General features: G+C 40.7%; 1 protein-coding gene across 4 annotated transcripts; it reads left to right on the plus strand.

The window, feature by feature from the left end:
* The first annotated feature begins 2,746 nt into the window (after positions 1-2,746).
* On the plus strand, positions 2,747-26,275 carry LOC119913144 (NACHT, LRR and PYD domains-containing protein 12-like). Of its 4 annotated transcripts, none has more exons than XM_038732486.1 (13): positions 2,747-2,821; positions 4,665-4,814; positions 4,988-5,107; positions 6,056-6,175; positions 8,938-9,158; positions 12,567-14,355; positions 15,040-15,213; positions 16,083-16,256; positions 18,000-18,173; positions 18,989-19,162; positions 22,467-22,640; positions 22,986-23,159; positions 25,198-26,275. In XM_038732486.1, the coding sequence occupies exons 2-13, from the start codon at positions 4,684-4,686 to the stop codon at positions 25,205-25,207; spliced, it is 3,435 nt and encodes a 1,144-aa protein (XP_038588414.1). In that variant the 5' UTR covers positions 2,747-2,821; positions 4,665-4,683; the 3' UTR covers positions 25,208-26,275. The 4 variants fall into 4 exon arrangements, with proteins under 4 accessions (XP_038588414.1, XP_038588430.1, XP_038588408.1 ...); XM_038732480.1 differs by lacking the exon at positions 2,747-2,821 and adding an exon at positions 3,182-3,280; XM_038732492.1 differs by lacking the exons at positions 2,747-2,821; positions 6,056-6,175 and adding an exon at positions 3,182-3,280.
* Positions 26,276-27,407: the final 1,132 nt, after the last annotated feature.

A 27,407-nucleotide genomic window follows, 5' to 3' on the forward strand; every position in this document is an offset into this window, starting at 1 on the left:
GCAAAAAATTTAATGAAAATCAAACTCAGCACACAAGTTAAAATGAAACAGTGATTTATAGTTTTGTTTTAATGTCAGGTTGAAATTCTATCTTTATATAACCACTAATGATGATGATGACCAAACCACCATCTTTGGTTTCTTTATTTCCACTGGTGGAAAGTCCCCAAGTACACTTTAGTACAATTTTGATGCTCTTGAGTACATTAATTTATGCTACTTTTAAACTTTTTATCCAACATCTATAGTTATTAGTTACTTTTCAGTAATTTATCAAGGATTAAAGGCCCATAAAGATAGCAAATAACTGTCATTTGTCATTACAGCAGTTAACTTACTATAAAGAAGATGACCGAACACTAAACTTTCTCAGAGCGAGGACCAAGTGTGGTGGAAATGTTGGTAATAAAATCATTGGCGTTAAGTGTGCAATCATCTTCTCTTGAAAACATGAAAATGTGTTACCATTATTATGTAGATGACACATAGATTTGCATAACAATATCTCCAGGAGATTATAATTTATTATAATAAAGAGAAAGGGGGGGGGGGGGGGGGGGGGGTGAGACAGCTGAAGAGAGGGGGTTGAAAGGTTTGCTTTCCCTAAGTTCTGTTTCTGGGCAGTTTGATCGTAAAACTTGCCACCTGGTGTAGCAGCTAGATAAGGCTCGGTGCCTGACTGTTAAAATGAAAGAAACACTAACCAGAAATTAGCTTTCTCCTGAAAAGCCTATCAGAACTCTTTTTAAGAGAGGGCAGGAAACCCTAAACTGCCCCCCCACACACGTAACCATGGAAACTGACCTCCCTCTTTGTTTAATTACCTCACATCAAAAGATATTCTCCTCTTCACGCCCAGACATGAATTGGTGAGGAACTCCAGAACACCAGAGAAGGACACCCCTGAATTCCTTTGTGTAAACAAGGAGTACTGTCTCCTCAAAACTCAAAGCATTACCTTGTTTAATTAATAATCTTACGTTACTTAAGAGGTCTCTTCACTACATTTAGAGTAGTTATGTTACCATGTTGTTGTTGTTGATGTTGTTGTTGAAAACAAGAATCATAAATAATTTAATTTTCAGCAAGGATCCATTTTTCACATCACATTTTTTCAAGTTATGTTGTAACCAATGCTTTGTTTCCAACACTTTCTGACACTTCCTTAGAAATGATATGATAAAGAAACATACTACTTGATTAATTTTCCTGTTCGAATTTAATGTTAAAAAACTAAATTTCCCTGCTCCTGAGCAAATGATTGTTTTGAAGACATAATCAAAGCTATCTTCACGGAACCAGAGCTCCCCAAGAGGACAAAATAAGTATTACATGTCATCGTTCTGAAATGGCGTTTTAATGTATAAATGTCACTCTGTATTTACCTGTTCATGATCTGATGCCATTCATGTAATTTGCTTATAATGGGGCGGCTGTGGCTCAGGAGGTAGAGCGGGTTGGTCACTAATCGGAAGGTCGCGGTTCAATCCGGGCTCCCCCTGGTTGCGTGTCGAAGTGTCCTTGGGCAAGATACTGAACCCCGATTTCCCCCTGGCGGCTATTCCGCCAGTGTATGAGTGAGTGTGAATGTTAGTTTCTGTTTAAGCACTTAGGCTATGAATGTGTGTGACTGGTGAATGCAGATGTAGTGTAAAAGCGCTTTGAGTAGTCGAAAAGACTAGAAAGGCGCTATACAAGTACAGAGCATTTACAGCATTTATATTCTCTATGTGTAACAATCAATATTATCCAGGAAGCTGTTTAAGTTCCTCTCATCTGATGTGATTCCTAGGAAATGCTAACCTTAAGGTTTAACTACTGACAATTGTTTTCCTTTTTATCAAATGCTTAAAACTAAGAACAGTATAACCGTTTGACAATTAAGGTTTGATTGTGGGAAGACATTTGATTACAATACGCGCAAATAGGTCTTAGAATAGACATTAAAAGACAGTCTCTCGGGAAACTGGAAACAAAGCCCTCCCTCTCAAAGGAAACAAAGCCAGAACCACCCCCCAACAAACAAAGCAGCGACGATCTCTTGGCCTCTTCCCGCTTCCCGTGCTTCAGCATGCGCTCAGCGTGCCCCGTCTCCCAGCAACGCCCTAAGAAGTTCGGCCCAGCTTGACGCAAACTCTTTTGTTCTTTTCAAGCCACACTCGCGAAGTGCCACGACCTCGGCTTTTCCGTCGTTTCCAGCAACTTACTTGCTTTTTAATTTTCTTTTGGTTTTGTTTGTTAAAAGTTATCAGACCGTTAAGTTACACAATTTTAATTCAAGAACGACCAAGTTCTTTTAAGCTTTATTCGTCGAGCTAACTTACACTGCTCCCACCGACACCCGAATCCTAACCGAGAACGCACGGAACTCCGCCAGCGTGAGGCCGCCGACCAGCAACCCGGCTGGGAGAAACGACAAGCAGTGAGACTAAAACCCTGCATTCTGCGATCAGTGATGTCCAATAGTTTGTTAATCGATTATCTTTAACCCTTAAAACTCATAGCCAAATTTGAATTGCCCAGTCATGTGGTTTAGTTCAACAATTGTGTGAAAGGCTGCCCACACACACATATTTACTAATGTACCACATAAATGGCTTATTTGTACACGATGGCTGCTCTATCTATCTATCTATCTATCTCTAGCAACACAGACAGAGATAAAGTCACCTGAAGAGGGGAGGAGCAAGATTGATCAGGTGATCCAGGTGAGAGCAGGGAGGGAACCTGAAGCTGAAAGAGTTCAGTCAGTTCAGACTCCATTTTGAGTCGACATGGAGGAAACATGAGGAGATGGAGGAAAACTGAAGGCTGAGGCAGGGTGAGTGTTAATACAACATTTTTATTATTTTACTGTCAAAGTCTCTGAGTCAGTTTTCTCCCTGTGAACTGTAGGGGAAAGAAGTGTTAGAGTGAACTCAACACTTTGAGTCATCTGTGGACACAAAGTTGTGATTGGCTGAATTAAACGCATTAAACCTGCAGTAACCAAGAAATTTAACAAGAGATTTTAAGAAAAAAGAGTAGGTGGAGTTCTGACTGGTTTTATTAAACTGTGTGTGTGTGTGTGTGTGTGTTCTCTCAGTCTTGTTTGTGACTGTGAAACAACTGAACAAACTTGTTCTTCTTGATTCTTGTGTTCTGAGCTCAAAGTCAGTGTTATTTGTTTTTAACTCTCAGACTGACATCTGAAGTCCAGAAGGTGTGTTTGTGTGGATGTAGAGGAGGACAGAGCAGAGTCTGCAGTATTTAACCAGGTCGATGAGATGACTGAAGTCAGGTGTGCTGCTCCACACACATAGCCTTAAACCATGACAGAGAAGGGAGAGAGGGAAACCAGGAGAAACACACAGAAACCCCAGAATCAAAGCACTGGCTGTAAAAAAATACCCTACCAAAGTTAATTGGGATAAAGAGCTACATATAATGAGGGTGGATTTGATACCTTCCTATGAGGAAACATTAGCTGTGATTGCAGGTGAATAGATGACATAGTCCTGGTTGTGTGAGGATTGTTGGTCAACCAAATAAAACACAGAATCAAATTAATATCATTGGTATTTGTGATACTTCTACATTGATACAGGTTATTAGTACTGTTAAATACTACACACATTGTGTTCATGTGCAATCTAACCTAAGTTCAAACCTAAGGAACTCAAAGTAACTTTAAAACAGTGAAGGACATAATCAGCTCTCTTAATGACTTTCACCATGAAGCGGCTGAATAAAGGTTTTTTTTAGCTTCCTGTTATAGCATTGCCCGCTTCGTAGTTCAACTCATCAAACTTAAATCATGTTTGTTTTGTGTTCATGTAGATATCTTTAATGAAAGTAGCTAGTACTTGTGATTTAGCTGTAAGCTGTAAGGTAAGCTAGTTCATGGCTGCAAGAGTTTGGGATAGTTATTACAGCATTGAAAATGTTTAGTTTTCTTTTTATTTCATGTGTCACACACACAGTAATATTAAATTGTTTTATTACTATGTTTAAATGTTAAGACCTGTAGGGGTCAAAACGGGGTCGGCAGTGTTTCCAAACTTCTCCATTTTAGGTCTTCGTTTTCATCGTTGTAGTCTGGACGGGAGGTCCGTTTTAATTTGTAAACGCAGTACTGGATGGGGTCTTAGTTGGCACATATATGGACATTTTGTCAAATTTTATTTTTACAGTATGTTACCCTCATATTTACCCTCACATTCCTTATTACAAAATGTTACATTTTAGCCCAGTGTACGTTACAACCAACCTAGACTATGGGGTGAATTGTGACTTTTCACCCCTTGTGTTTGAGACTAAACCATGCATTTTCTGTGTTTCAGAGATAAAATCTAAACCATTTAAAAGCAGATACATGTAACAAGTTTGTATCACATTCGAATGCACTGGCTTGAAAGAGCTCTGTCAAATGTTACAACTATCCCCGGTCTCCCCTACAGACTGAAAGTTGAATTCACAAGTAACAACACTTATACAGTAAAAAGCAAGAACACAAGCACTGATTTAAAGAAAAGTGACCAGGTGGAGTGCTGGCTTATTGTACTGTAGACTGTGTGTGTGTTACTTCCTCTTCTCTCAGTCTTGTTTGTGTCTCTTGAACAAACTTGTTCTTCTTGATTCTTGTGTTCTGAGCTCACAGTCGGTGTTACTGTTTTACCTCTCAGACTGACTGAAGTCCAGAAGATGAGAGTTTGTGTGGAGGAAGAGGAGGACAGAGCAGAGTTTGTAGCATCCAGCTGTCTGTCTATGAAGAGTGACTCATCTAAAGGAAATCCTCTACTCTTCAGAAATAAACCTGGACCCTCAGACACGAAGTAAGAGAACTGCTAACTGATTTATATGTTAAATTATCATCTGTGCCATCTTCATCTTAGTATCTGTGACAGCAGTCACCTAGAGAAGCTGTAATCTGATCTAACAGGACTAATACAAACTTTTAAACCTCATATTCATGTGATATGAATAAAAACATATTTTGTGTTTGTAGAGTTCAGTCCAACAAACAGAGAGCAGAGTCTCCAGTATCCAGCTGTCTGTCTATGAAGAGTGACCAATCCAGAGGTCTTCCTCTGAAGTTCAGTAATGAACCTGGACCCTCAGACACAAAGTAAGAGAACTGCTGCTAACTCATTTATATGACAAATATCCGGTAACTCTGCCGATGTCACAATTTCTGTTTTTCTACAGGCTGGTATCATCAAAAGGCATATGAATAACACGCTGATATATTAAGTCATTTGGCGTGGTATTCCAATGCATTTTTTGCATTTCATGCCATTTTACGCCTACTGTCCCAGGTAAAAGCAGCGCGTGTGGGATATAAATAGCCATGAAAGTCCGACACTATGGTGTTGGCGGGGTGGTCAGGTGGATAGTAAGTTGATCTCTGACCCAGAAGACCGGCGTTAGGTTCCAGAGTGAAAAATAATTACATAATTAGTTTTTTGTTTTTATTTATGTCACATTACATAAGTTACCATTCTACATCGTTGATAATGTTAGTTCTGTTTAGCTACATAGTGTTAGCATTAGCTACTATGTTACGCTACGTTATGGGAACATCCCGATGTACTTTACTGCTAACCTTAACCATTATTAATTAAATATGCATGTCGACCGGTTAACCCTACAGCTACACAAATAGGGTTAACCTCCTTTGTGACGTGGTTTCTTCACAACAGAAGTCAATGCAGTCTAAACGGCGTGAAATGACATGCGAAAACCTTAAAATGCATTGACATGGCACGCCGAAATGTCCTTAAAAGCGTGGTGCAATTTATACACCATTCCATGATATCACGTTGGTTTCTACTTTACATTTTCTACTAAAATGTATTTGCTAACTAAAGTTTAACAATCTTTTTGTTGCTGTGTTTCTGCTCTCAGTTACCCAGAGAAGCTGTAATCTGATCTAAGACAACTAATACAAACGTTTAAACCTCCTAATCATCGACAGCAGCAGCATTCTTTGTGTTTAGAGATTCCTAAATTACTTTCATCATAGATTTTACCACTGATTCATACAATATGAATAAAAACATCTCTGTGTTTGCAGAGTTCAGTCTGACAGACAGAGAGCAGAGTCTCCAGTATCCAGCTGTCTGTCTATGAAGAGTGATCAATCCAGAGGTCTTCCTCTGAAGTTCAGTAATGAACCTGGACCCTCAGACACAAAGTAAGAGAACTGCTAACTGATTTATGACTCATTTTCAGTAAATCTGCTGATGTCATGATTTCTGTTGTTTCTGTGTTTCAATATTACATTTTCTACCAAAATGTATTTGCTACCTAAATCGAACAAACCTTTTGTGACACAAAGAGAAACTTTTTGTGACACTTTCTCTGGCAGTTATGATCCACAATGTGCACACAAGTTATTATCTTGTGCTGACTAGTTTGCATCACTAATTAGCTTTACTAACCTCAACTCCTCCAGTTACCACCGTCCTTTCTTTTCTAAAACCACTTTTTGAGACTGAAAAATAATTGAATCAGTCTGTACAGGACAGGGCTGCAGGCTATGTCAGTTTAGTCTAAGTTTGTACCTAATGTTCTCAACATTGGACAAGTAAGCAGTAATAAAATACAGCTTCTAGTTACTTTCTATAAAATGAGCTAATGTGAAGTTACATAGCAGCTATGTAGCTGCTGTAGAAGCTTTCCTGCTCAGCTGTGCATCATGAAGCGCTAACCGGCTTCACTTTTCCAGCAGGTAGCAGGTAGCAGAGTTTTCTTGGTCTTGAGAAGCTAACACAGTGTAACAGACACCGTACATTTACTGCCAGTTTTCAGACAATCAAAGACTCGCTACGCACCTCCTGATTCAGAGTTACGCTGCTCCTATAACACCATCTGTCACGTATGTTCTGCATAGAACAAGGAGAGGAAGCGAGCCCAGCATTGAGTGTTGCCGTGCTCACACAGAGTGCGAGTGAAAACATTTGTAACGCATAGTTTAATGATCGTGGGAAATTTTAGAAGCGGCGGTTGCGCACCGCTGCTCCTGAATGCATGTAGGGAAACACTGTTCTGAGAAGCCGCCTAGGCCAAATTTGAATACTTTGCTTGCACATACATGCTGTCATGCACATAAATACACTGAACAAAATTATAAACAACACTTTTGTTTTTGTCCCCATTCATCATGAGCTGAACTCCAAGAATTTTGCTGCGTACACAATAGGCCTATTTCTCTAAAATACTGTTCACAGATCTGTCAAAATCTGTGTCAGTGACCACTTCTCCTTTGCTGAGATAATCCATCCACTTCACAGGTGTGGCATATCGAGATTGAACAAAATTTTTCATGCAGCAGGTCTGGGGATTATGGGGACCACTTTCTTTCTTTCTTTTGAGGGATAAAAGTGACTAAATGAGTAAATATACATGGAGGAAAGTTCTTGCCTGTTTAATAAGTAGGTAAAATGATGTTAGCTATTTAACTATGATTCTTATCTCTGTGTGATTGCCAAATTTGCAGTGTTGTTCATCCATCCATCTATCATTGGCTGGAACCAATCCCAGCTGACATTGGGCGAAAGGCGGGGTACACCCTGGACAGGTCGTCAATATTGTTCAATATCTTTAGATTTCCAGATGAATGTAACCTAAGCTCGTACCCTTGTATGGAGACCTAAGGCTAACAGGTCATGCTGTCTGTCAGCCTCTCAGCTTCACAGGAGCTGCTTCTGAGACGCTTAATGCAAGTGTAGTCCATAAAGCGGGTTTTCTGACAACTCTGAGTTCCTTAACCCTGAGAAGAGTGAAATACTGCATTTTCAATTCCAGAAAGAGCAACCTTACGCCTGTGACAGCTGTAATGAGTGAGGAGAATCTACCATTCACACACTGGGAGCTGATCAAATAAAAGCATCAGCTAAATCAGTAAACGCCAATGTAATGTGTTGACAGCAAAACGGGTGAAGGTTTATTACTGGTGGATTACTTAAACACACTTGTGTTGCTGAGTGAATGACAGTATGTATGTATGTGCAACTTCCACTCTGTGTGTGTGTGTGTGTGCGTGTGTGTGTATTTATAGTCCTTGCTTTCAGTAGCAGAGTCCTGAACAGCCCGTCGACCCAACATCAAATACCAAAAAATGTCGAAAGAACACCTATCATCCTTAGTTCTGCATTCTTACTTTGGCTTTTTGGCTAACACCTGACCTGAACAACATAAGGTTCACAAAAGTTCACAACATGGAGAGAAAACGTATAGAAAAGGGCTAGGAGAAACTTTGTAAAAAAATCTTGAAAGCATTGAAGAGAAAAGCCTCTAAATGAATGGTAACAGTTATTAGGTGACCGTTGTGCCAGCAGCAGCAGGTAAAGAGGACTAGGAGGCTGCAGGAGAGTGACCGAGATCTGAAGATGTTTCCAAGAGTAGTTGAGGGAAAGTGGTGTTCATGTGCCGGTTGTGTTAAACTTGCTGCTTTGATGTCTCAGTCTGTCCCTGATCAGTAGAGAGTAAGAGAAGACATAAAGGGAATGACGTACAGTCAAGTAAACTGTCTGGACTTAAACCTGTGACATCACTGCTACATGCTTTGTATCTTAGACTGCTGGTCTACCACAAGTATTTACAACACTTCCAGACTCATTAAACCTAACTAACTCAAGCTAAGCTGCCAAAAGTGACAAACAACTGAGGACATAATCAGATCTCTTGGATGTAGGCTTTACTGTGAAGGAGCAGATCACAAAATGTTTAGTAAGTCAGATAGGAAATCTATTAAGTGTTTATGAAAGCACGAGAATTGAAATTAAAGGAACAAACATCTTCATTACAGACACAAAGATGAATTTAAACAGAAAAGTAAAAATACTTTCACTTTTCTCTGTGACCATCTGAGCTTCTACACAGTGTTGGACAAATCTTGATATTTTTCAGCAACAAGAAACAAATAATTTTAATTCTAATGAAACTTCTTCACAGAGAGAAGAGGGGTCATGTTTCTGTGGAGGAGCAGCCATCCTGCTGTGCTTTGTGTCAGGACATCCTAAAGGATCCAGTCTCTACCAGCTGTGGACACTGGTTCTGCAGACAGTGCATCACCTCATACTGGGACCAGTCTGCTTCACCAGGAGACTGTCCCCATTGTGGAGAAGGAGCAAGAGCTGGACTGCAGACAGCCAGTCAGAGTAGCTCTGTACAAAGTAAGATGTCTATCTTAAAAATGTAACTTGCTACATTTCATGACATTATATTTGTTTAGAGACTTAAAATAAGTTCATCAAACCATGTGGAGACAACCCAAAAATTTCAAAAATCATGCAGCTTCATCAAATAAGCCTAACAGCTTCTTGTGCTACATTTAGATTTTCCGTCTGAAGAATGTGTACAATTTCTAATGTCCTGATTTCAGTGGGGAGCTTGGTCCAACGTTGTGGATCCAGGACAGCTCTGATGACACATGCAAACAGACCAGTTGCAGCTTTTTAGGCACAACATGACAAGAGCCTCCTGGGTGAGGAACAGGCTCTAAAAATAGTACATAGAAACATTGTGTGAAAATTTACATGAGCACGTAGTGCTAAAGAATGAATGACTAAAATCCTGCTACATAATATACTAACTTGCATGTAACTTATCTGGTTTGCGGGGTCACAGCTTCAAAAACCCTGATTGAGCCGGTGATCATTTACAGAGGCAAACTTGAGATGGTCTTCTCCTTCAAATCAAAGGAGCTAAACTGATTGGATCAACACGTGTCTGTTCTGTTGATGAAAGAGAAGCTCTGTTTTTAAAAGTCTCTCTGTGTTCACCACACCATAAAAATTATTGTTTTTCATATCTAGCTATTTGGACTACAACTGTCTACTCAGTAGTCACTCTGAATGTGAGCATTAGTGACTTGAATTTGATTCAGGAGGCCGTGGTTGCCAGTGGAGGTCGCTGAGTAATGGAGTAACATGGGTCCTTTTGGGCAGATCAAAAACCAGACACGCTGCTGTATTCTGAAACATTTGTAGGGGTTTCACCGCACAAGCTGGAAGATGCACTAGGAGCGCATTACAATAGTTGAGGCAAGAGATAATCATGGACTGTACCAGAAGCTGGGTAGCATACTAATTAAGGTAGGGCCTGAATCTTCTTTTGTTGTGTAATGCAAAGCGATGATGACCCTCAAGTTTCTCACCACCCTGGTTGGTGTGATGGTTGAGGATTTGTAGTTTTGAGGTTTAGTTGAAGGTGGCAAGCCTTCATCCATGCAGATACAGTATCTCTCATGCATCCAACGCCGAATGGAGAGGGAGAACCACCCGACCTGAGAATACAGCAAACAGTGAAGAGTGAGAGATTTTAAGTTTGTGATGAAACTCAAGTCTCTATGAAACACAGTGTCCAAAGCATGAAGACACTGGGAGGTTGAATAGATATATAAAATATCAGCGTAGTCCAAGATGGACAAGAATGTTGTATACCGGTCGGGGCAGATGGCCGCCCACCCTGAGCCATGGTTCTGCTCGAGGTTTCTGCCTCTTAAAAGGAAGTTTTTCCTTGCCTCTGCCGCCTAGTGCTTGCTCTTGGTGGAAAGTGTTGGGCTTCTGTAAATAACATCATAGAGTACGGTCTAGACCTGCTCTTTTATGAAAAGCGCTGTGAGATAACTGTTGTTGTGATTTGGCTCTATATAAATAAAATTGAATTGAATTGAATTGAACCTTCAGCTACTGCAGCACGGCAGTCCAAGTCGTCTTGGAGATGTGTTTGGGGTCGTTATCATGTTGGAATACTACCCTGCGGCCCAGTCTCCGAAGGGAGGGGATCATGCTCTGCTTTAGTGTGTCACAGTACATGTTGGCGTTCATGGTTCCCTTAATGAACTGTAGCTCCCCAGTGCCAGCAGCACTCATGCAACTCCAGACCAGCACACTCACACCACCATGCTTTACTGTAGTCAAGACACATTTGTCTTTGTACTCCTCACCTGGTTGCAGCTACACACATGTGACATCATCTGAACCAAATAAGTTTATCTTGGTCTCAAGCAACGCATTCTCATCTCAGTGCATCATTACCGACACTTTCAGACAGCGTGACAAAGCGTAATTATTTGATGCTAAAGGTCAAATAATACATCCGTATTAAAACCCCACCACTACATACATTGCTATACAACACAAAGGAGGGTGTAGCTGTAGGGTTAGCCAGTCGACATGCATAAAGTCATTGACTCAGGTTTAGGCACTAACATTTCCAGTTATGGTAAGTTTCGGGGGGCTGTCAACACCTTTAACATGAACATAGCTAGCTAGCGCTTTAGCGTCAAATAACTATGCTTTGCCACTTTCTGAAATGGTTGGTATTGGACGCCCTGAGATGAGAATGGTCTGTCTCATCAGACCACAGGACATGGTTCCAGTAATCCATGTCCTTAGTCTGCTTGTCTTCAGCAAACTGTTTGTGGGCTATCTTTTGCATCATCTTCAGAAGAGACTTTCTCCTGGGAAGACAGCCATACAGATCAATTTGATGCAGTGTGTGCCATATGGTCTGAGTACTGACAGGCTGTATCCCCATCACTTCAGCCTCTGTAGCAATGCTGTCAGCACTAACATGTCTATTTCCCAAAGACAACCTCTGGATATGATGCTGAGCACGTGCACTCAGCTTCTCTGGTCAACCATGGCTAGGCCTGTTCTGAGTGGAACCTGTCCTGTTGAACTGCTGTATGGTCTAGACCACCGTGCTGCAGCTCAGTTTCTTGTATCTTCTTATCAATCTTCTTATATCCATATTTATGTAAAGCAACCATTCTTTTTTCAGATCCTCAGAGAGTTCTTTGCCATGAGGTACCATGTTGAACCTCCAGTGACCAGTATGAGGGAGTGAGAGCAATAACACCAAATTTAACACACCTGCTCCCCATTCACACCTGAAACCTTGTAACACTAACAAGTCACATAACACCGGGGACAGAAAATGGTTAATTAGGACCAATTTGGACATTTTCACTTAGGGGTGTACTCATACTCAGTTTAGTTGGAAAACAAATTTACACTGTTATACAAGCTGTACACTCACTACTTTACATTGTAGCAAAGTGTCATATAGACAGTGTCGTCACATGAAAAGATATAATGAAGTATTTACAAAAATGTGACTGGTGTACTCACTTTTGTGAGATACTGTTTGTCCAAGAGACGGTGGGGTTGTATGGTGGAAAGGTTAGGTAGAGTTTCGTATCATCTGCGTAGCAGTGGTGAGAGAAGCCATGCAAGCAGAGGTGTACTGGGACTGAAAATCAGCCGATGGCCGGTCTGCCCCTGCATGCGAGCGAATTATTGGTCCCAGTGAGGTGGTGTAATTGAGAAAAGAAGGGGCCTTGGGGCACCCTTGTGGAGAGGCAGTAAGAGCAGGGACAATTGTTCTTGCCACGACACATTGTAGGGAAACACTTACAATGCTCAGAGAGGTAGGATTGGAACCACTTTGCTCAAGATGCCCAAACATCCCCCACCAGGACTTTATAACTTTTGATTCGCTAAAAATTATTATTATTGATATTTTTTATAGGTAATGAAAATAATCACCCGATTGTCAAAATTTCTGCTTTTTAGTGATTGGTGGTCTGCAGGAGGATTTTGAAAAACATAAGATCAGTCTGAGGAGAAGATGTGAATGTGTCACTGAAGGAACTGATGAAACAGGAAGTGGAACCCTCCTCAACCGGATCTATACTGAGCTCTACATCACAGAGGGACAGACTGAAGAGGTTAATACCCAACATGAGGTGAGGCAGCTTGAGACCGCTTCCAAGATGGAGACCCTCCATGAAACTCCAATCAAGTGCCACGACATCTTTAAAGCCTTACCTGACCAACAGAGACACATCAGAGTGGTTCTGACGAGTGGCGTCGCAGGCGTTGGAAAAACCTTCTTAGTGCAGAAGTTCACTCTGGACTGGGCAGAGGGCTTGAAAAACCAAGATGTCAGTCTGCTGGTTCTGCTGTCGTTCAGAGAGCTGAACTTGATCAAAGATGAGCTGTACAGTCTTCTCACGCTGCTCCATGTTTTCCATCCAACATTACAGAAGGTCCCAGCAGAGAAGCTCGCTGTCTGTAAACTGTTGTTCATCTTTGACGGCCTGGATGAAAGCAGACTTTCATTGGATTTCCACAACAATGAGGTTGTGTCTGATGTCACACAGAAGTCATCAGTCAACCTGCTGCTGACAAACCTCATCAAGGGGAATCTGCTTCCCTCGGCTCTCGTCTGGATAACTTCCAGACCTGCAGCAGCCAATCAGATCCCTCCTTCATTTGTTGACAGGGTAACAGAAGTACGAGGCTTCACTGACGCCCAGAAGGAGGAGTACTTCAGGAGGAGAGTCAGTGATAAAGAGCTGTCCAGCAGAATCATCTCACACATCAAGACATCTAGGAGCCTCCACATCATGTGTCTAATCCCAGTTTTCTGCTGGATCACTGCTACAGTTCTGGAGCACATGTTGATTACAGACCAGAGAGGAGAGCTGCCCAAGACCCTGACTGACCTGTACTCACACTTCCTGCTGGTTCAGACAAAGAGGAAGAAGCAGAAGTATAATGAGGGACATGAGACGAGTCCACAGGAACTGATGAAGGCTGATGGGAAGGTTATTCTGAAGCTGGGGAGGCTGGCGTTTGAACAGCTGGAGAAAGGAAACATCATGTTCTACCAAGAAGACCTGGAGCAGTGTGGTCTTGATGTCACAGAGGCCTCTGTGTACTCAGGAGTTTGTACAGAGATCTTCAAAAGAGAGAGTGTGATCTTCCAGAAAACAGTCTACTGCTTTGTTCATCTGAGCATTCAGGAGTTTCTGGCTGCAGTCTACATGTTCAGCTGTTACACTAACAGTAACACAGAGGTACTGGAGGACTTCTTAGAAAAGCAATATATTGATTCAGCCCTGGATGTCTTCCTGATGGGAGCAATGATGAAATCCCTTAAAAGTAAAACTGGCCACCTGGACCTGTTTGTTCGCTTCCTTCATGGCCTCTCTCTGGATTCCAACCACAGAATCTTAGGAGGCCTGCTGGGCCGGACAGAGAATAGTCCACAAATCATCCAGAGAGCCATCAACAACCTGAAGAAGATGAACACAAAAAGCTCTCCTGACAGAAGCATCAACATTTTCCACTGTCTGATGGAGATGAACGACCACTCAGTACATCAGGAGATCCAAGAGTTCCTCAAGTCAGGGAACAGAGCAGAGACGAAACTGTCTGTGGTCCACTGCTCAGCTCTGGCCTACATGCTGCAGATGTCAGAGGAGGTTCTGGATGAGTTGGAGTTGACTAAGTACAACACATCAGTGCAGGGAAGACAAAGACTGATTCCAGCTGTGAGGAACTGCAGAAAGGCTCGGTAAGCCCAGATGTCTTTAAAATAATATAGCGACATTTAGGCCAATGACTGATGATATGCTGCCTTGCTGCCTACTTTGTCTCCAAAGGCAACATTGTAACTGATAGGTCTTACAGTTCCCCGTGCCCCCCGGCTGCTCTGCCTCAACTCTCTGTGATTTACGAAGTTTGCTGAGATTTCACACTAACATTTCACATTTGAATGTGGAGCTAGATAACTTTGTTTGGCAGGAAGCCATGTTCACAGAGGAACCTTTCCACCACTCTTTCCAGTTACGTCTGTCTGTCTATCTATCTAGAATGATTAAATTTACTTAATGGAGATGAATGCAGATAAAGTGGCACAATAAGATGCATCAAGATGCACAAAACACACACAAGAATATGACTGAGGTAAAAACATACGAGTGCAGTTACAACCTGCAGTGATTTTACAGCTCATTGAACATCATATTATAAAGTTTACCAAACACAAATCACAGCACCCTCTTAATCACAAAATGACATGTTACCATTACAGTCATTTGGCAGACACTTCTGTTTAAAGCAGTGATTTGTGTTATGTTATATTATTATGTTGCTCAAGGACATGCAATGTTCATATGTTTTGTGATCAAAATACCTATTTTTATTAACAAATATCAGATTTTATTATATTTTAAGTTGAAATTTTCTGTCATTACAGACTGTCCTTCTGTGGACTCTCAGAGACTCACTGTGAAGTCGTGGCCTCAGCTCTGAAGTCCAACCCCTCCCATCTGAGAGAGCTGGACCTGAGTCACAACAACCTGCATGATTCAGGAGTGAAGCTTCTGACTGCTGGACTTGAGAATCCAAATTGTAGTGTGGAGAATCTGGGGTCAGTTCATTTTTTCTGCTCTATCAAATTCAAATTCATTACAGAAGGTCCAACAGACAGATTGATGGCCTAAATGAAGAAATCATTGATGTTAGTAAGTGAATATTGGTGGGAGAAAAGCTGTCTAAATATATATCAGATTTAATAGTTGTTTCTAAAGTTCCAGAGTTTGAAAATAAATTGGTGCCCATTGAGGCCCATTGATTTTGTCTTTAATATTTCGAATTTCATCAGGAGTCCTTTGTAATATTGAGACATGGTATTGAATTAAATGCTGAAGGAATCACTTGAATGAATCAAATGAATATTAAAATAAACAATAATTATTACTTTATCTGTTAGTATTCAGATAAAAGTTCTGAATATTGAGCGTTGAACACAATCACAAATAGAATTGGCTGAAGTGTCTTCCAGGTTGTGTGCTAAACACTAAGAACAAGGCTTTTCAATGAATTGGAGTAGGTTTAGAGTTGATGAATAGGCTTGAGTTGTAGATAGACGCAATTTTACCTCCTTGGCCGGTTTCTCAAAGAATTAAATGACTAAGCCAGGTTTCAGAAAAACAAAATAAGTCAATATGATAATCTGATATTAAATAATTTACTAGTACTGCTTTACATGACTAATGCCTGAGATCAATAGCATGTTATTAATCTGTGTTGACATGAATAGGTGTATGAATGTTGTGCTGACATTTGGATGATGTCTTTAGAAGGCTGACATTATGATGATCCACAATAACACAATGACAAAGTCAATAAAGGTTCAGGTTGATTAGGACATAGTAATGTTGAGCTACACATTTAAAACCTGGACACATCTGACTGGATTATAAATGGATTTTTATCTATAATTTATTCTTCATTAAGATTGAGGTGCTGCAGTTTGACAGAGAGCAGCTGCGCTTCTCTGGCCTCAGCTCTGAAATCCAACCCCTCCCATCTGAGAGAGCTCCGGCTGAGTGGAAACAACCTCCAGGATTCAGGAGTGAAGCTGCTGTGTGATTTTCTGGAGAGTCCACACTGTAGACTGGAGACTCTGGGGTTGGTTCACTGGCTCTCTGTTTCTATTGTAGATCTTATATGATCAATTAACAATTAATACCATAATTTATTTTCATACTTAACTTACATCCAGAAAGTTATAAATTATTATTTTTCTTTTTTTTTTTGTACTGTTTAGTCTGCAGTCACAAAAGACTTTTGTTTCTTAAAGAAACTGTTGAAAGTTTTTATTAGTTGTTAAAGTAAATTAATGTTTATACTTTCTGGTAAAGGGTCACATCTATATACAGAAGATACTAATACGTGTTTCAATTGATCAAGGTTACTTGCTGAAGTAGACACTTTCTTTGATTTCTTTTAACTTTAAAGTGTATTCAGAAATATTGTGTACTCACTGATATTAATCTTTCAGAACACACACACACACACACACACACACACACACACACACCAGTTTTAATTTTGCTATTCTCATGAGGCATTGCCTGATCTGAACCATGCCTGGAACAAAAGAGCTTTCAAAAGACCTGATATTAGGAATTTCTGACTTGCATGAAGCTGGAAGAGGTTACAAAAGTATTTCTATTAAGCGTTGATGTTCATCGGTCCATGGTAAAACAAATTGTGTATAAATTAAGAAAGTTCAGCACTGCTGCTACTTTCCCTAGGAGTGGCAATCCTACAAAGATGACTGCACAAGCACAGCTCAGATTGCTCAATACGTCAAAAACACTGAACAAGAATGGAGTTCATTGGAGGAAACTAAGGAGGAAGCCACTGATTTCCAACAAAAACATGTCTGAAGTTTGCAAAAGAGCATCTAGATGTTCCACAGCACTACTTGCAAAATATTCTGTGGACGGATGGGACCAAAGAGTTGTTTGGAAGGAACACACAATCCTATTTGTGGAGGAGAAAAGGCACAGCATACCAACATCAAAACCTCATCTCAACTGTGAGGTATGGTAGAGGGGACATCATGGTTTGGGGCTGCTTCTCTGCCTCAGGGTGTGGAAGGGTATCATCAACAGAAAAATTAATTCCAAAGTTTATAAAGAAATTTTGCAGGAGAATGTAAGGCCATCTCTCTGTTATATGAAGCTCAACAGAAGATGGGTGATGCAAAAGAACAACCATTTAAAGCACAGAAGTAAATCAATAACAGAATGGCTTCAGCAGAAGAAAATACGCATTTTCCTAATGTCAGTGCAATTGAGATGCTGTGGCATGACCTCAAGAGAGTGGTTCACACCAGACATCCCAAGAACATTGCTGAACTGAAACAGTTTTGTAAAGAGGAATGGTCAAAATTCCTCCTGATCGTTGTTCAGGGCTGATCTGCAACTACAGCAAACGTTTGGTTGGGGTTATTGCTGCCAAATGAGGGTCAACCAGTTATTAAATCCAAGGGTTCACATACTTTTTCCCACCCTGCACTGTGAATGTTTACACAGTGAGTTTAATAAAAATACAAAAACATTATTGCATATCATTGGTGTGGTGTGAGTTCAAGCAGGCTGTGTTGTCTATTGTTGTGACCAAGACAAAGATCAGATCACATTTTATGACCAATTTATGCAGAAATGCAGGTAATTCCAAAGGGTTCACATACTTTTTCCTGCGACTATAAATTTATAAGGACACAGACATAAACGCAGCTATTCAAACGTAGCTGTGTAAAGGATCAATATAATTTTGAGATACACATTCTAAACCTGAACACTGAAAACATCTGACTAGATAAAACTTTTTTTTTAACTACATATTTTTGTCTTTATTCAGAATGTGTCTCTGCAGTTTGTCAGAGATCAGCTGTGCTTCTCTGGCCTCAGCTCTGAAGTCCAACCCCTCCTACCTGAGTGCACTGTGGCTGAGTGACAACAAGGTTCAGGATTCAGGAGTGAAGCTGCTGTCTGGTTTTCTGGAGAGTCCACACTGTAGACTGGAGACTCTGAGGTCAGAGATGTTTTACTTCTGTGCTGAGATTAATATGAAGTAAAAGTTGTGGTGACACTAAACTGCAGACATTAGACTGAAATTATACCGATCCACACTGAGTATCTTAATGCTAAAGTCTGTTTTCTTCTTCTGTGGTTTAGTCCTTTGACTGTGTCAGAATAATGTTGAGCTTCACATTTAAAACCTTAATATAACTAGAAAAATCTACACTGGATAATTCACTCTGAACCTCTTAACTTCCTGATTTACAGCTTATATTTCACATCATGGTTTTGTTCAAATTCTAATAAGAATACATTAAAACAATGAATAATATAAATAATACAATTTTATGAAACTATATGATGCTTACAATGCCAGAATAGTTTAAACTGAAGATGCTTTGACTTTATTACTCCACTATTCCTAAAATAAATATTGTACATGTGTTTTGTTCATATTTCCCCAAAATTTATCCTGACATATTTGGCATCTTTGGAAACTTCGGGATCTTGAGTTGAATCTTAGATCCGTTTCTGAGGATTTTTATTTGTGTTTGGCTGCACAAGATGAGTTTGTATAGATGGAGCCACTGGTGGAGCTGCAGAGTTTAAGAAGTGAAGTTACAATGTCTTTACTGAAGAAGCAGCACGTTGTAATTATTATTAATGGGAGCTTTTTTTATTCTTTTTGTTTTTAACCTGTATCTTGTTGATTCAGGTGTTTGGAGTTTTCATTTTCTAAACTTCTACTTTCTAAACCTTCTTCACACACTGAATGATTTTAAGCAGGAACATTGTCTTCTAAAATTACATAATTTATTCTTTATTCAGACTGTGGAACTGCAGTTTGTCAGAGATCAGCTGTGCTTCTCTGGCCTCAGCTCTGAAGTCAAACCCCTCCAATCTGAGAGAGCTGGACATGAGTAAAAACAAGCTGCAGGACACAGGAGTGAAGCTGCTCTGTGATTTTCTGGGGAGTCCACACTGTAGACTGGAGACTCTGAGGTCAGACATTTTTTCACTTATATGCAGAGAAATAATATAATGTAAAACACAAATAAAAAACAGTTCCAGAGCTGAATGTGTGCATAACCGACTCCAGCGCACTCCAGGGGCACTTATTTGAGACTGCTTTACTGGGATTTAGTAAATATGTCAAATGTGGCACAAGTTAAAATAAAGTTTTGGACAAATGTTTTGGAAACATCAAACGTGCACTTCCACCTCTCTCAAACTCTGTCTGCTTGACTGTCCATCTTATAACCACAGACAGATCAGCAAGCCCCAACATAAGACTGTGTTGCAGTGGACTGAGGACAGTGTAGAGACTTTGCGAGGCTGCTTTTCTAGCACTGACTGGTGCATTTTTCACAACTTGGATCTAAATGAGGCTACTGAAACTGTTACTGACTATATTCAATTCTTTGTAGATAATGTTGTCTCCCAAAAGGATATTTTACATTTCCCTAACAAAAACTCACATATCATCATGGAGGTAAAAGCCTGCATCAATAAAAGAAGCTGGACTTCAAAAACAAAGATCGACTGGGAGCGGCAGCAGTACACATTGCTAAGGAAGGTTAGAGAAAAGTACCGTGAGGCCATTAAACAGAACATTTGCTCCGTGGTCAATAAGAAACTGTGGGATTCAGTTAAAAACAAAACACAGTTTGTCATTGAATGACTGGGACAGTACAAATGATTTAAATTACTTCTAAGATATGATACACAGAACGACTCTTCTTTAGGGATGATAGTGGAATTACACTATTTTAATGCCATTTCAGGCGATAGGAAAAGTATGTAAGAAGAAATCCATATGCCTGCCTTCTTGCTAAAAACATGCTCATCTGAACTGTCTGAGGCTTGGTGCCTCATCTTTCAGCTGTCATACTGTTCCAGCTCTCTGGAAGAATTTGATAATCATTCCAGTATCTAACATCTCATATCGAACAGCGAAAAGGATTTCAGACATGTTGGACTAATGTGTGGTTATTAAGTGTTTTGAGAGAGTAATAGTGAACTTACTTAAATAAGAAGAAACTCCTTGTCTCGACCCCTTCCAGTCTGCACACAGGGAGGGGCATAGTACTGTGGTTGCAGCCATTACAACATAAGCCTCAAGAGAAGACTCTGAGATCACCACATGTGAGGGTAGCCCTTTTGTGCCATTGGCCCCTTACTCCTCTCAGGTGCATGCTGCTGCTTTGACTACACACCCAGGCTCCTGCAAGAAGAAAACAATGCATTCAGACCAAACACAAATTTAATCCTGGCATCGCTTTTCTAGCTGGAAGTTTATAGATGGACTACGGCTGAGTGGTCACACACAATGTGATAATGCGAATAAAGAAAACTCGCAATAACTACCGTGATATGAAACCAAAGTAAACATTTTGCTGTGATTTAATTGCAATAAATGATGCCGGAATTACCAAAACTTGATTGCTGAGTTATTAAACATCAGGTCTGTCAGCAACACAGCAGGACAGAAACTTTTAAAATGTTTGTTCTGAATGGAATTTGGATAAAACAGACCTGTGCTACGCTAACTTGTTCACAGTTCACAGTGCCCACGGATGCTTACAAAAGTTGAAGGCAGAAACACAAGTTGTCATGCTGTTAAGAAGCACAAGTGAAAACAATTTAGCATTTTAATCACAAATATTTTAGTAAAAAGTTAAATTAATAAAAGTAATTAACTCTGAGCTCCTTCCGCCAGTAAACGTTGCAATTATCAGAGCAGAGTCCAGTCTGACTACGGGTGGTAATTAGTCGCTCTCTCCTTAACAGCTCAGGTCACTGAGCAACTGTCTGTTGGCCAGCAGAGATTCAGTCCCCCCACTCTGCCTGTCCTTCTCCAAACACTGCTTTAAAGCTGTTTGACATCCAGACAATCTCAATGCTGATAGGCTATCGCCACACAGTGTCATGCAACTTTTTCATTCAGGTTGAACATTATCAACTTGTGCAAATGTCTTTGCTTCGCCTAGCAGCGGGTCCTCTGCACTGCGTCCTCCGCACTGCCTGACAGAAAATTGCGTCTTTGTTTAGTTATCAAAGTGGCAGCCGTGATAAGAGCTGGTCAAATTATCTAAATGCTTATGAAATATGGTGTTAGTGTTTCCTTTCTTATCTTCGTCCAACAATTCCTTGTGGTAGGAACATTTAAAGCGTGCCACCATTGTTGTTTCACCACGGCAGACCCATGTAAAAGTAGAAACAACAGAGCGACTATTTCATGCTTGTGACACGATCGAAACCTATGTAAACCCATTCATGATTGGCAGAGCTCCTATTGCATGATTGCAGATTTCTTCTCTTTCAAATCAAATATGTAAGCAGCAGCGCGTCTGGTTTTTGATCAGCCCAAAAGGACTCGTGTCACTCCATTACTCAGTGACCTCCACTGGCTCCCCGTGGCCTCCAGAATCAAATTTAAGTCACTAATGCTTGCATACAGAGTGACTACTGGGTCTGCACCCATCTACCTAAACTCCATAATACAAACTTACGTTCCTTCTCAGCCACTACACTCCTCCAACGAACGCCGCCTGGCTCTGCCATCCCTTCACACCAAGCAATCCCAGTCCCGGCTGTTCTCATCTGTGACACCACGATGTTGGAACGAGCTACCACACGCCATCAGAGCAGGGGCGTCCCTCTCTAACTTCAAGAAGCTCTTGAAAACTCATCTCTTCTGAGAACACTTCCTCTTATAACACCTCCAACTCCTAGCACATGTGCTATTCTTCTTCTATGCCCCTACACTTATCTTGTATTGATTGCACCTTTTTTTTATTGATTGCACTTTTTTGTTAACTCTTACTTCCTTCCCTAGGTATTTACCCCATTGATGTGATATGTACCATGAGATCTTACTAGGATTTATTGCTGCTCTTACTAGTATGTATTGTCAGTTGTAGATCTGTATTTGATGCTCTGTTGATGCTTGTATGTTGTTCCGCTTTGGATAAAAGCATCTGCCAAATGAGTAAATGTAAAATGTAAATGTATAAAAAAACGGCGAAAGCGTCCATGCCAATTCAATTATTATTTTAATTACTCAAATTCCTGTATGTGTAAATATCATTTTTTTATTATACTATTTTAACTAAGTAATTTAATGCTTAATGTACCCAATGTATACATTTAAATTTAAATAAGTTCTAATAAAATTTCATAAATAGATTGAATAATAATGTTCTACTTTCTAAACCTTCTTCAGCTCTGAACAGATTATTAAACACTGAATGATTTCAAGCTGGAACATTGACTTCTTAAGTTACATCATTTATTCTTTATTCAGATTGTGGTGCTGCAGTTTGTCAGAGATCAGCTGTGCTTCTCTGGCCTCAGCTCTGAAGTCCAACCCCTCCCATCTGAGAGAGCTGGAGCTGGGTGACAACAAGCTGCAGGATTCAGGAGTGAAGCTGCTGTGTGGTTTTCTGGGGAGTCCACACTGTAGACTGGAGACCTTGAGGTCAGACACCATTTTTATTTTAAAAATTTAAACTAAAATGTACACATAAGGCTGATATTATACTGATCCACACTGAGTATCTTTTTTCAGTGGTTTAGTCCATTGACTGTGGCAGAACAATTTTGAGCTCCACATTTAAAATCTTTATATAAAAAGAAAAATCTACACTGGATAATTCACTCTGAACCTCTTTTTATCTTATATTCCACACTATGTTTTTGTTTAAATAAATGATGATAAGAATTCATAAACAAAAAATTCATTTTCAACTAAACTCTGAATGAATTATTAAACATGTATGGATTTCAAGCAGGAACACTGTCTTATCATTTACTCTGTATTCAGATTGAGTTGGTGCGGTTTGTCAGAGATCAGCTGTGCTTCTCTGGCCTCAGCTCTAAAGTCCAACCCCTCCCATCTGAGAGAGCTGGAGCTGAGTGACAACAAGCTGCAGGATTCAGATGTGAAACTGCTGTCTGATCTTGTGGAGAGTCCACACTGTAGACTGGAGACTCTGAGGTCAGTAGAGGGTTGGAGTCAGTCCATGCTGGTTTCAGCAGTATTGTACGAAACACAATATGAAAGCAAAGATCCGGTATTCACAAGATATGACGAGTCAAGACTTTGAGTTATTATTATTTTTAAGAAATCTTCAATTCTCAATTATATGAATGTATGTATGCATTTTCTGCAGCAGTTTATGGTGGAATTATTTTTATTTATTAAAAATAATTTGCAAAATTCAGGTGTTTATCAAGTAAATATAGTATAACAGTATATAATGCAGTAAGGCAGTGAGGCATTCTCTGTTTCTTTCAGATATGTTTCTCCTGTAGATCAACTTTTCTCGTATAATATCATCCTTGCTGAGTCAGCACACATGCAGGCATGATTTCAGTGACAATCTCGATCCAGTGACATAATAATCTTTAACCTAATTTAGGAGATTTTGGGTAATTTTGCATAACTGACAAATGACTTTGAGCGCAGCGCCAACGGTGTGTGTAACCATAGCAACCGTCAATCAAGAACATTTTCCTAAACTCTAATTAGGCTACGTCAATACTTAATGTGTATGTACCCTAATTGCGCAATTACGATTTATTGTCCAGATCAGATTTATTTGATTAACAGTTAACTTTGTTTAAATGTGTCCCATATCAGACCAAGATCTGCAATTGACCTGCATATGCAGAAGAAATAAAACATGCCACACGCAGCACGCTTTCATATGGAAATAAACAAGGAAGCCACAAAATTTAGCTTCGGTTAGCTCACACTTGCTAACCCTCCTGATTTTCACGGGAGACTCTTGTATGTCATTGCCCTCTCCCGGTTTCCTCCTGGTGTCACATTTCTCCTGAGTTATGAGAAATGTTCACACCTTCTGTCCTTTTCATTACATTCATAACTGTTTCTGGCGCTGTATAACGTATATGCCCCATAACACTCTCTCTCTCAATTTCGCTTTATTGGCATGAATTTTAATAGAACAGTATTGACAAAGCTTGTGGAGCTTTTTCGTTCGCTCCGTCTGGCGCAGAAATGTGACATAGTCGCTCCGGAGTAATGTCAGAGTCCTGTTTCAAAAAATCCCACCTGTATCGGATATGGACCTCACATAAAAGTGGCCCAAATCGAACTAGAAAAGACCAGATTCCATCTTACTGGGACTGTGCAGTTCAGTCTCAACGCACCTTAGATTTCACCATTTTAAACGCAGAACAGGCTGTTGGTCACAACTTGAACAGCCCGCAGAAGAACACAGCTGAACATCTGAACGCAACTTTGTAGAGCTGTGCCCAAATGGCTAGAACCTACCAAATCTACCAACATTTCCTGATGAGAAATCTCTACCCCTACTGTAAACCTCTGAGAGAGAGAGAGAGAGAGAGAGAGAGAGAGAGAGAGAGAGAGAGAGAGAGAGAGAGAGAGAGAGAGAGAGAGAGAGAGAGAGAGAGAGAGAGAGAGAGAGAGAGAGAGAGAGAGAGAGAGAGAGAGAGAGAATTACACTTTGCCCCTCAAAATAGCACATCACACAGCCATTACTGTCTAAACCGCTGGCAACAAAAGTGAGTATATCCTTAAGTGAAAATGTCCAAAGTTGCCCTTTTCCCTCCCCGGTGTCATGTGACCCGTTACAGTTACAAGGTGTCAGGTGTTAAATTTGGTGTTATCGCTCTTACTCCCTCATACTGGTCACTGGAAGTTCAACATGGCACCTCATGGCAAAGAACTCTCTGAGGATCTGAAAAAAAAGAATTGTTGGCCTACATAAAGATGGCCTTGGCTATAAGATTGCCAAGATCCTGAAACTGAGCTGCAGCACAGAGTAAACAGACTTGATGCCCAAAGTCTTTGCAGGTCTCAGTGTGTTCACTCCAATATGTTAACATGAGAGCTGAAAGGCAGCTGTCTACGCTACACAGCCGCTCCACTTCTGGTCTGAACAGGACTGAAGTCCCTGCTGGTCTTTATACTGGATGTGCTGCATCACTGACTAACAGCTGATGAAGCTGATTTTTGACTTCTGCTCTCTGTCTCCTTCTCTCACCAGATGGAAGTGATCTCTGTCAGAGTGTGAGTGATGAGAAAGGTGGTGGTGTTGAGAGAGGATCAGCTGTGTCCTGATGATCCAGAGAGGTTGAAGCAGCAGCATCAGCTTGTATGTGGAGGCTCTGACTGGGCCACGTTACTGGGAGGTAGAGTGGAGAGGAGAGCTTCATCCAGCAGTGACTGACAACAGTTCTGCAGTCTGAACTGCTCTGAGATCAGCTCCACTGTCAGACACAAAGTTAAGTCCACCATCATCCCTGTGTATCATCTGTGTATCTGGACTGCTCTGCTGCTGCTCTGTCCTTCTACACAGTCTCTGCAGACACACTGAGACTCCTCCACTACTTCTGCTCCACACTCAACCACCTCCTCCACCTGGACTATTTTAATTCAGATGTTCTGAACCCAAAGTGCCTCTGCTGATAAGTTATGTTTATTAACATATTTAAATTGATCTTTCTATTGATGTTTTCCACTCTGTGGAACAATGGTGTGTTGCAGTTTATTTCCACATCTTTCTAATAGTAGAAGTTGATATTGCATTTATAAAGTTACCTCTCTGAAGTTCAGTTTATTACCACCAATACCAACCTTTTCTCATATTATGACAGATTTACTTGACAGAAAGAAGAAAATAAAAGTCTGGATGCAATCAAAGCTTTATTCAGTTTTTCAACTGACCTTAATCAGACAGAGGTGGGTACCCTAACCCGACCCCTGACATTTTGCGCCCTAGTCAACCGCCTATGTTGTCAATGCCACGGGCCGGCCCTGGTCACAGGTGTGTACAAATAACTGAATCAGGAAACATGCATGTTGTTCTTATTATTATATAGAAAGAAATGTTTGAAACATATTTAGAAAGTCTGAACAACCTGGAGTCTCAGCATGTTTCAGGCTCTTCTCTCAACATACTGTGATTACTGTGTGAACTGGGTTACAACACTATTGATCATTATCTCTGTCATAGATAATTAAGTCTTTATTAGACTCTGAGCATAAGACAAAGGTGGAAAGCCGTTTGACTCTGACTCCTTCCAGAGAAAGATTTATTGTATTTCATAATAAAAGACAACTGAATAAAACTTCACTGGAATCATGTTTTATTTGCAAAATTGAGGCTGTAGGAGCTACAAATTGCACACTGCTTTGTGGTGGGTGCATAGGTGTCACTTACACTGGGGACATTTGCATTTGATACCTTTGACCATCAGATCCTACAGAGACTGGAACATATAATTGGCATTAAAGGAACTGCTCTAAGCTGGTTTAAGTCCTGTTTATCGGATCGATCTCAGTTTGTACATGTTAGCAATGAATCTTCAATGCACGCCAAAGTTAGTTATGGAGTTCCACAAGGATCTGTGCTTGGACCAATCCTCTTCACTTATATATATATATATATACACATACACATACAACAGACAGCACAGAGAAAGGACAAGACCTGTAAGAGAAGGGGGATGGAAGGTGGGGACAACAGGGAAAAGCAATAATAATAATAATAATTCTACCAGGGACAACCTAAATTTGTTTGTTTCTATGTGTGAGACTGATAGTGTCTGCAGCCCCCTGCGAATCCCGCGTAGGAGGTCGGGAAAACGAGAGAGAGCCCATCTTATCTTAAAGAGCTCATAGTACCTTACTAAACCACCACTGCACTCCCAAACGCACCTTTGGCTCCTAGAGTCTCCAAAAGTATAATGGGAGCCAAAGCGTTCAGCTATCAAGCTCCTCTCCTGTGGCAACACGTTCCAGTTTGCGTTCAGGAGGCAGACACCGTCTCCACATTTAAGAGTAGACTTAAGACTTTCCTCTTTGATAAAGCGTATAGTTAGGGTTGGCTCAGGTGAGGTTAGTTATGCTGCTATAGTCCTAGACGGCCGGGGGATTTCCATGGTGCACTGAGCTCCTCTCTCCTCCTACTTCTCTCCCTCTATACGCAACCTCATCCCATTAATGCATGTTACTAACTCGACTTCTTCCCTAACCCTGGTTCCCCGAGAAGGGGAACGAGACACTGCGTCGGCCCGCCGCACCTCTCTCCCGCCTGAAGCGCCTGCTTCATAGTTTAAGCTAATGATGAGTGTGTACAGGTGTGCTTTATACTCCTCCGGTTATTCCGTCACACCTTACCGTTCTAGCAACAAGCCAATAGGATTGGAGTGATTTCATTCACGTTCAGACCTGCTTCGCCTAGAGGCGTTCCCA

This window comes from Micropterus salmoides, unplaced genomic scaffold (genome assembly GCF_014851395.1).
Source record: "Micropterus salmoides isolate LMB-PRFRI ecotype aquatic unplaced genomic scaffold, ASM1485139v1 Ms_hic_scaffold_1, whole genome shotgun sequence".
NCBI lineage: Eukaryota > Metazoa > Chordata > Actinopteri > Centrarchiformes > Centrarchidae > Micropterus > Micropterus salmoides.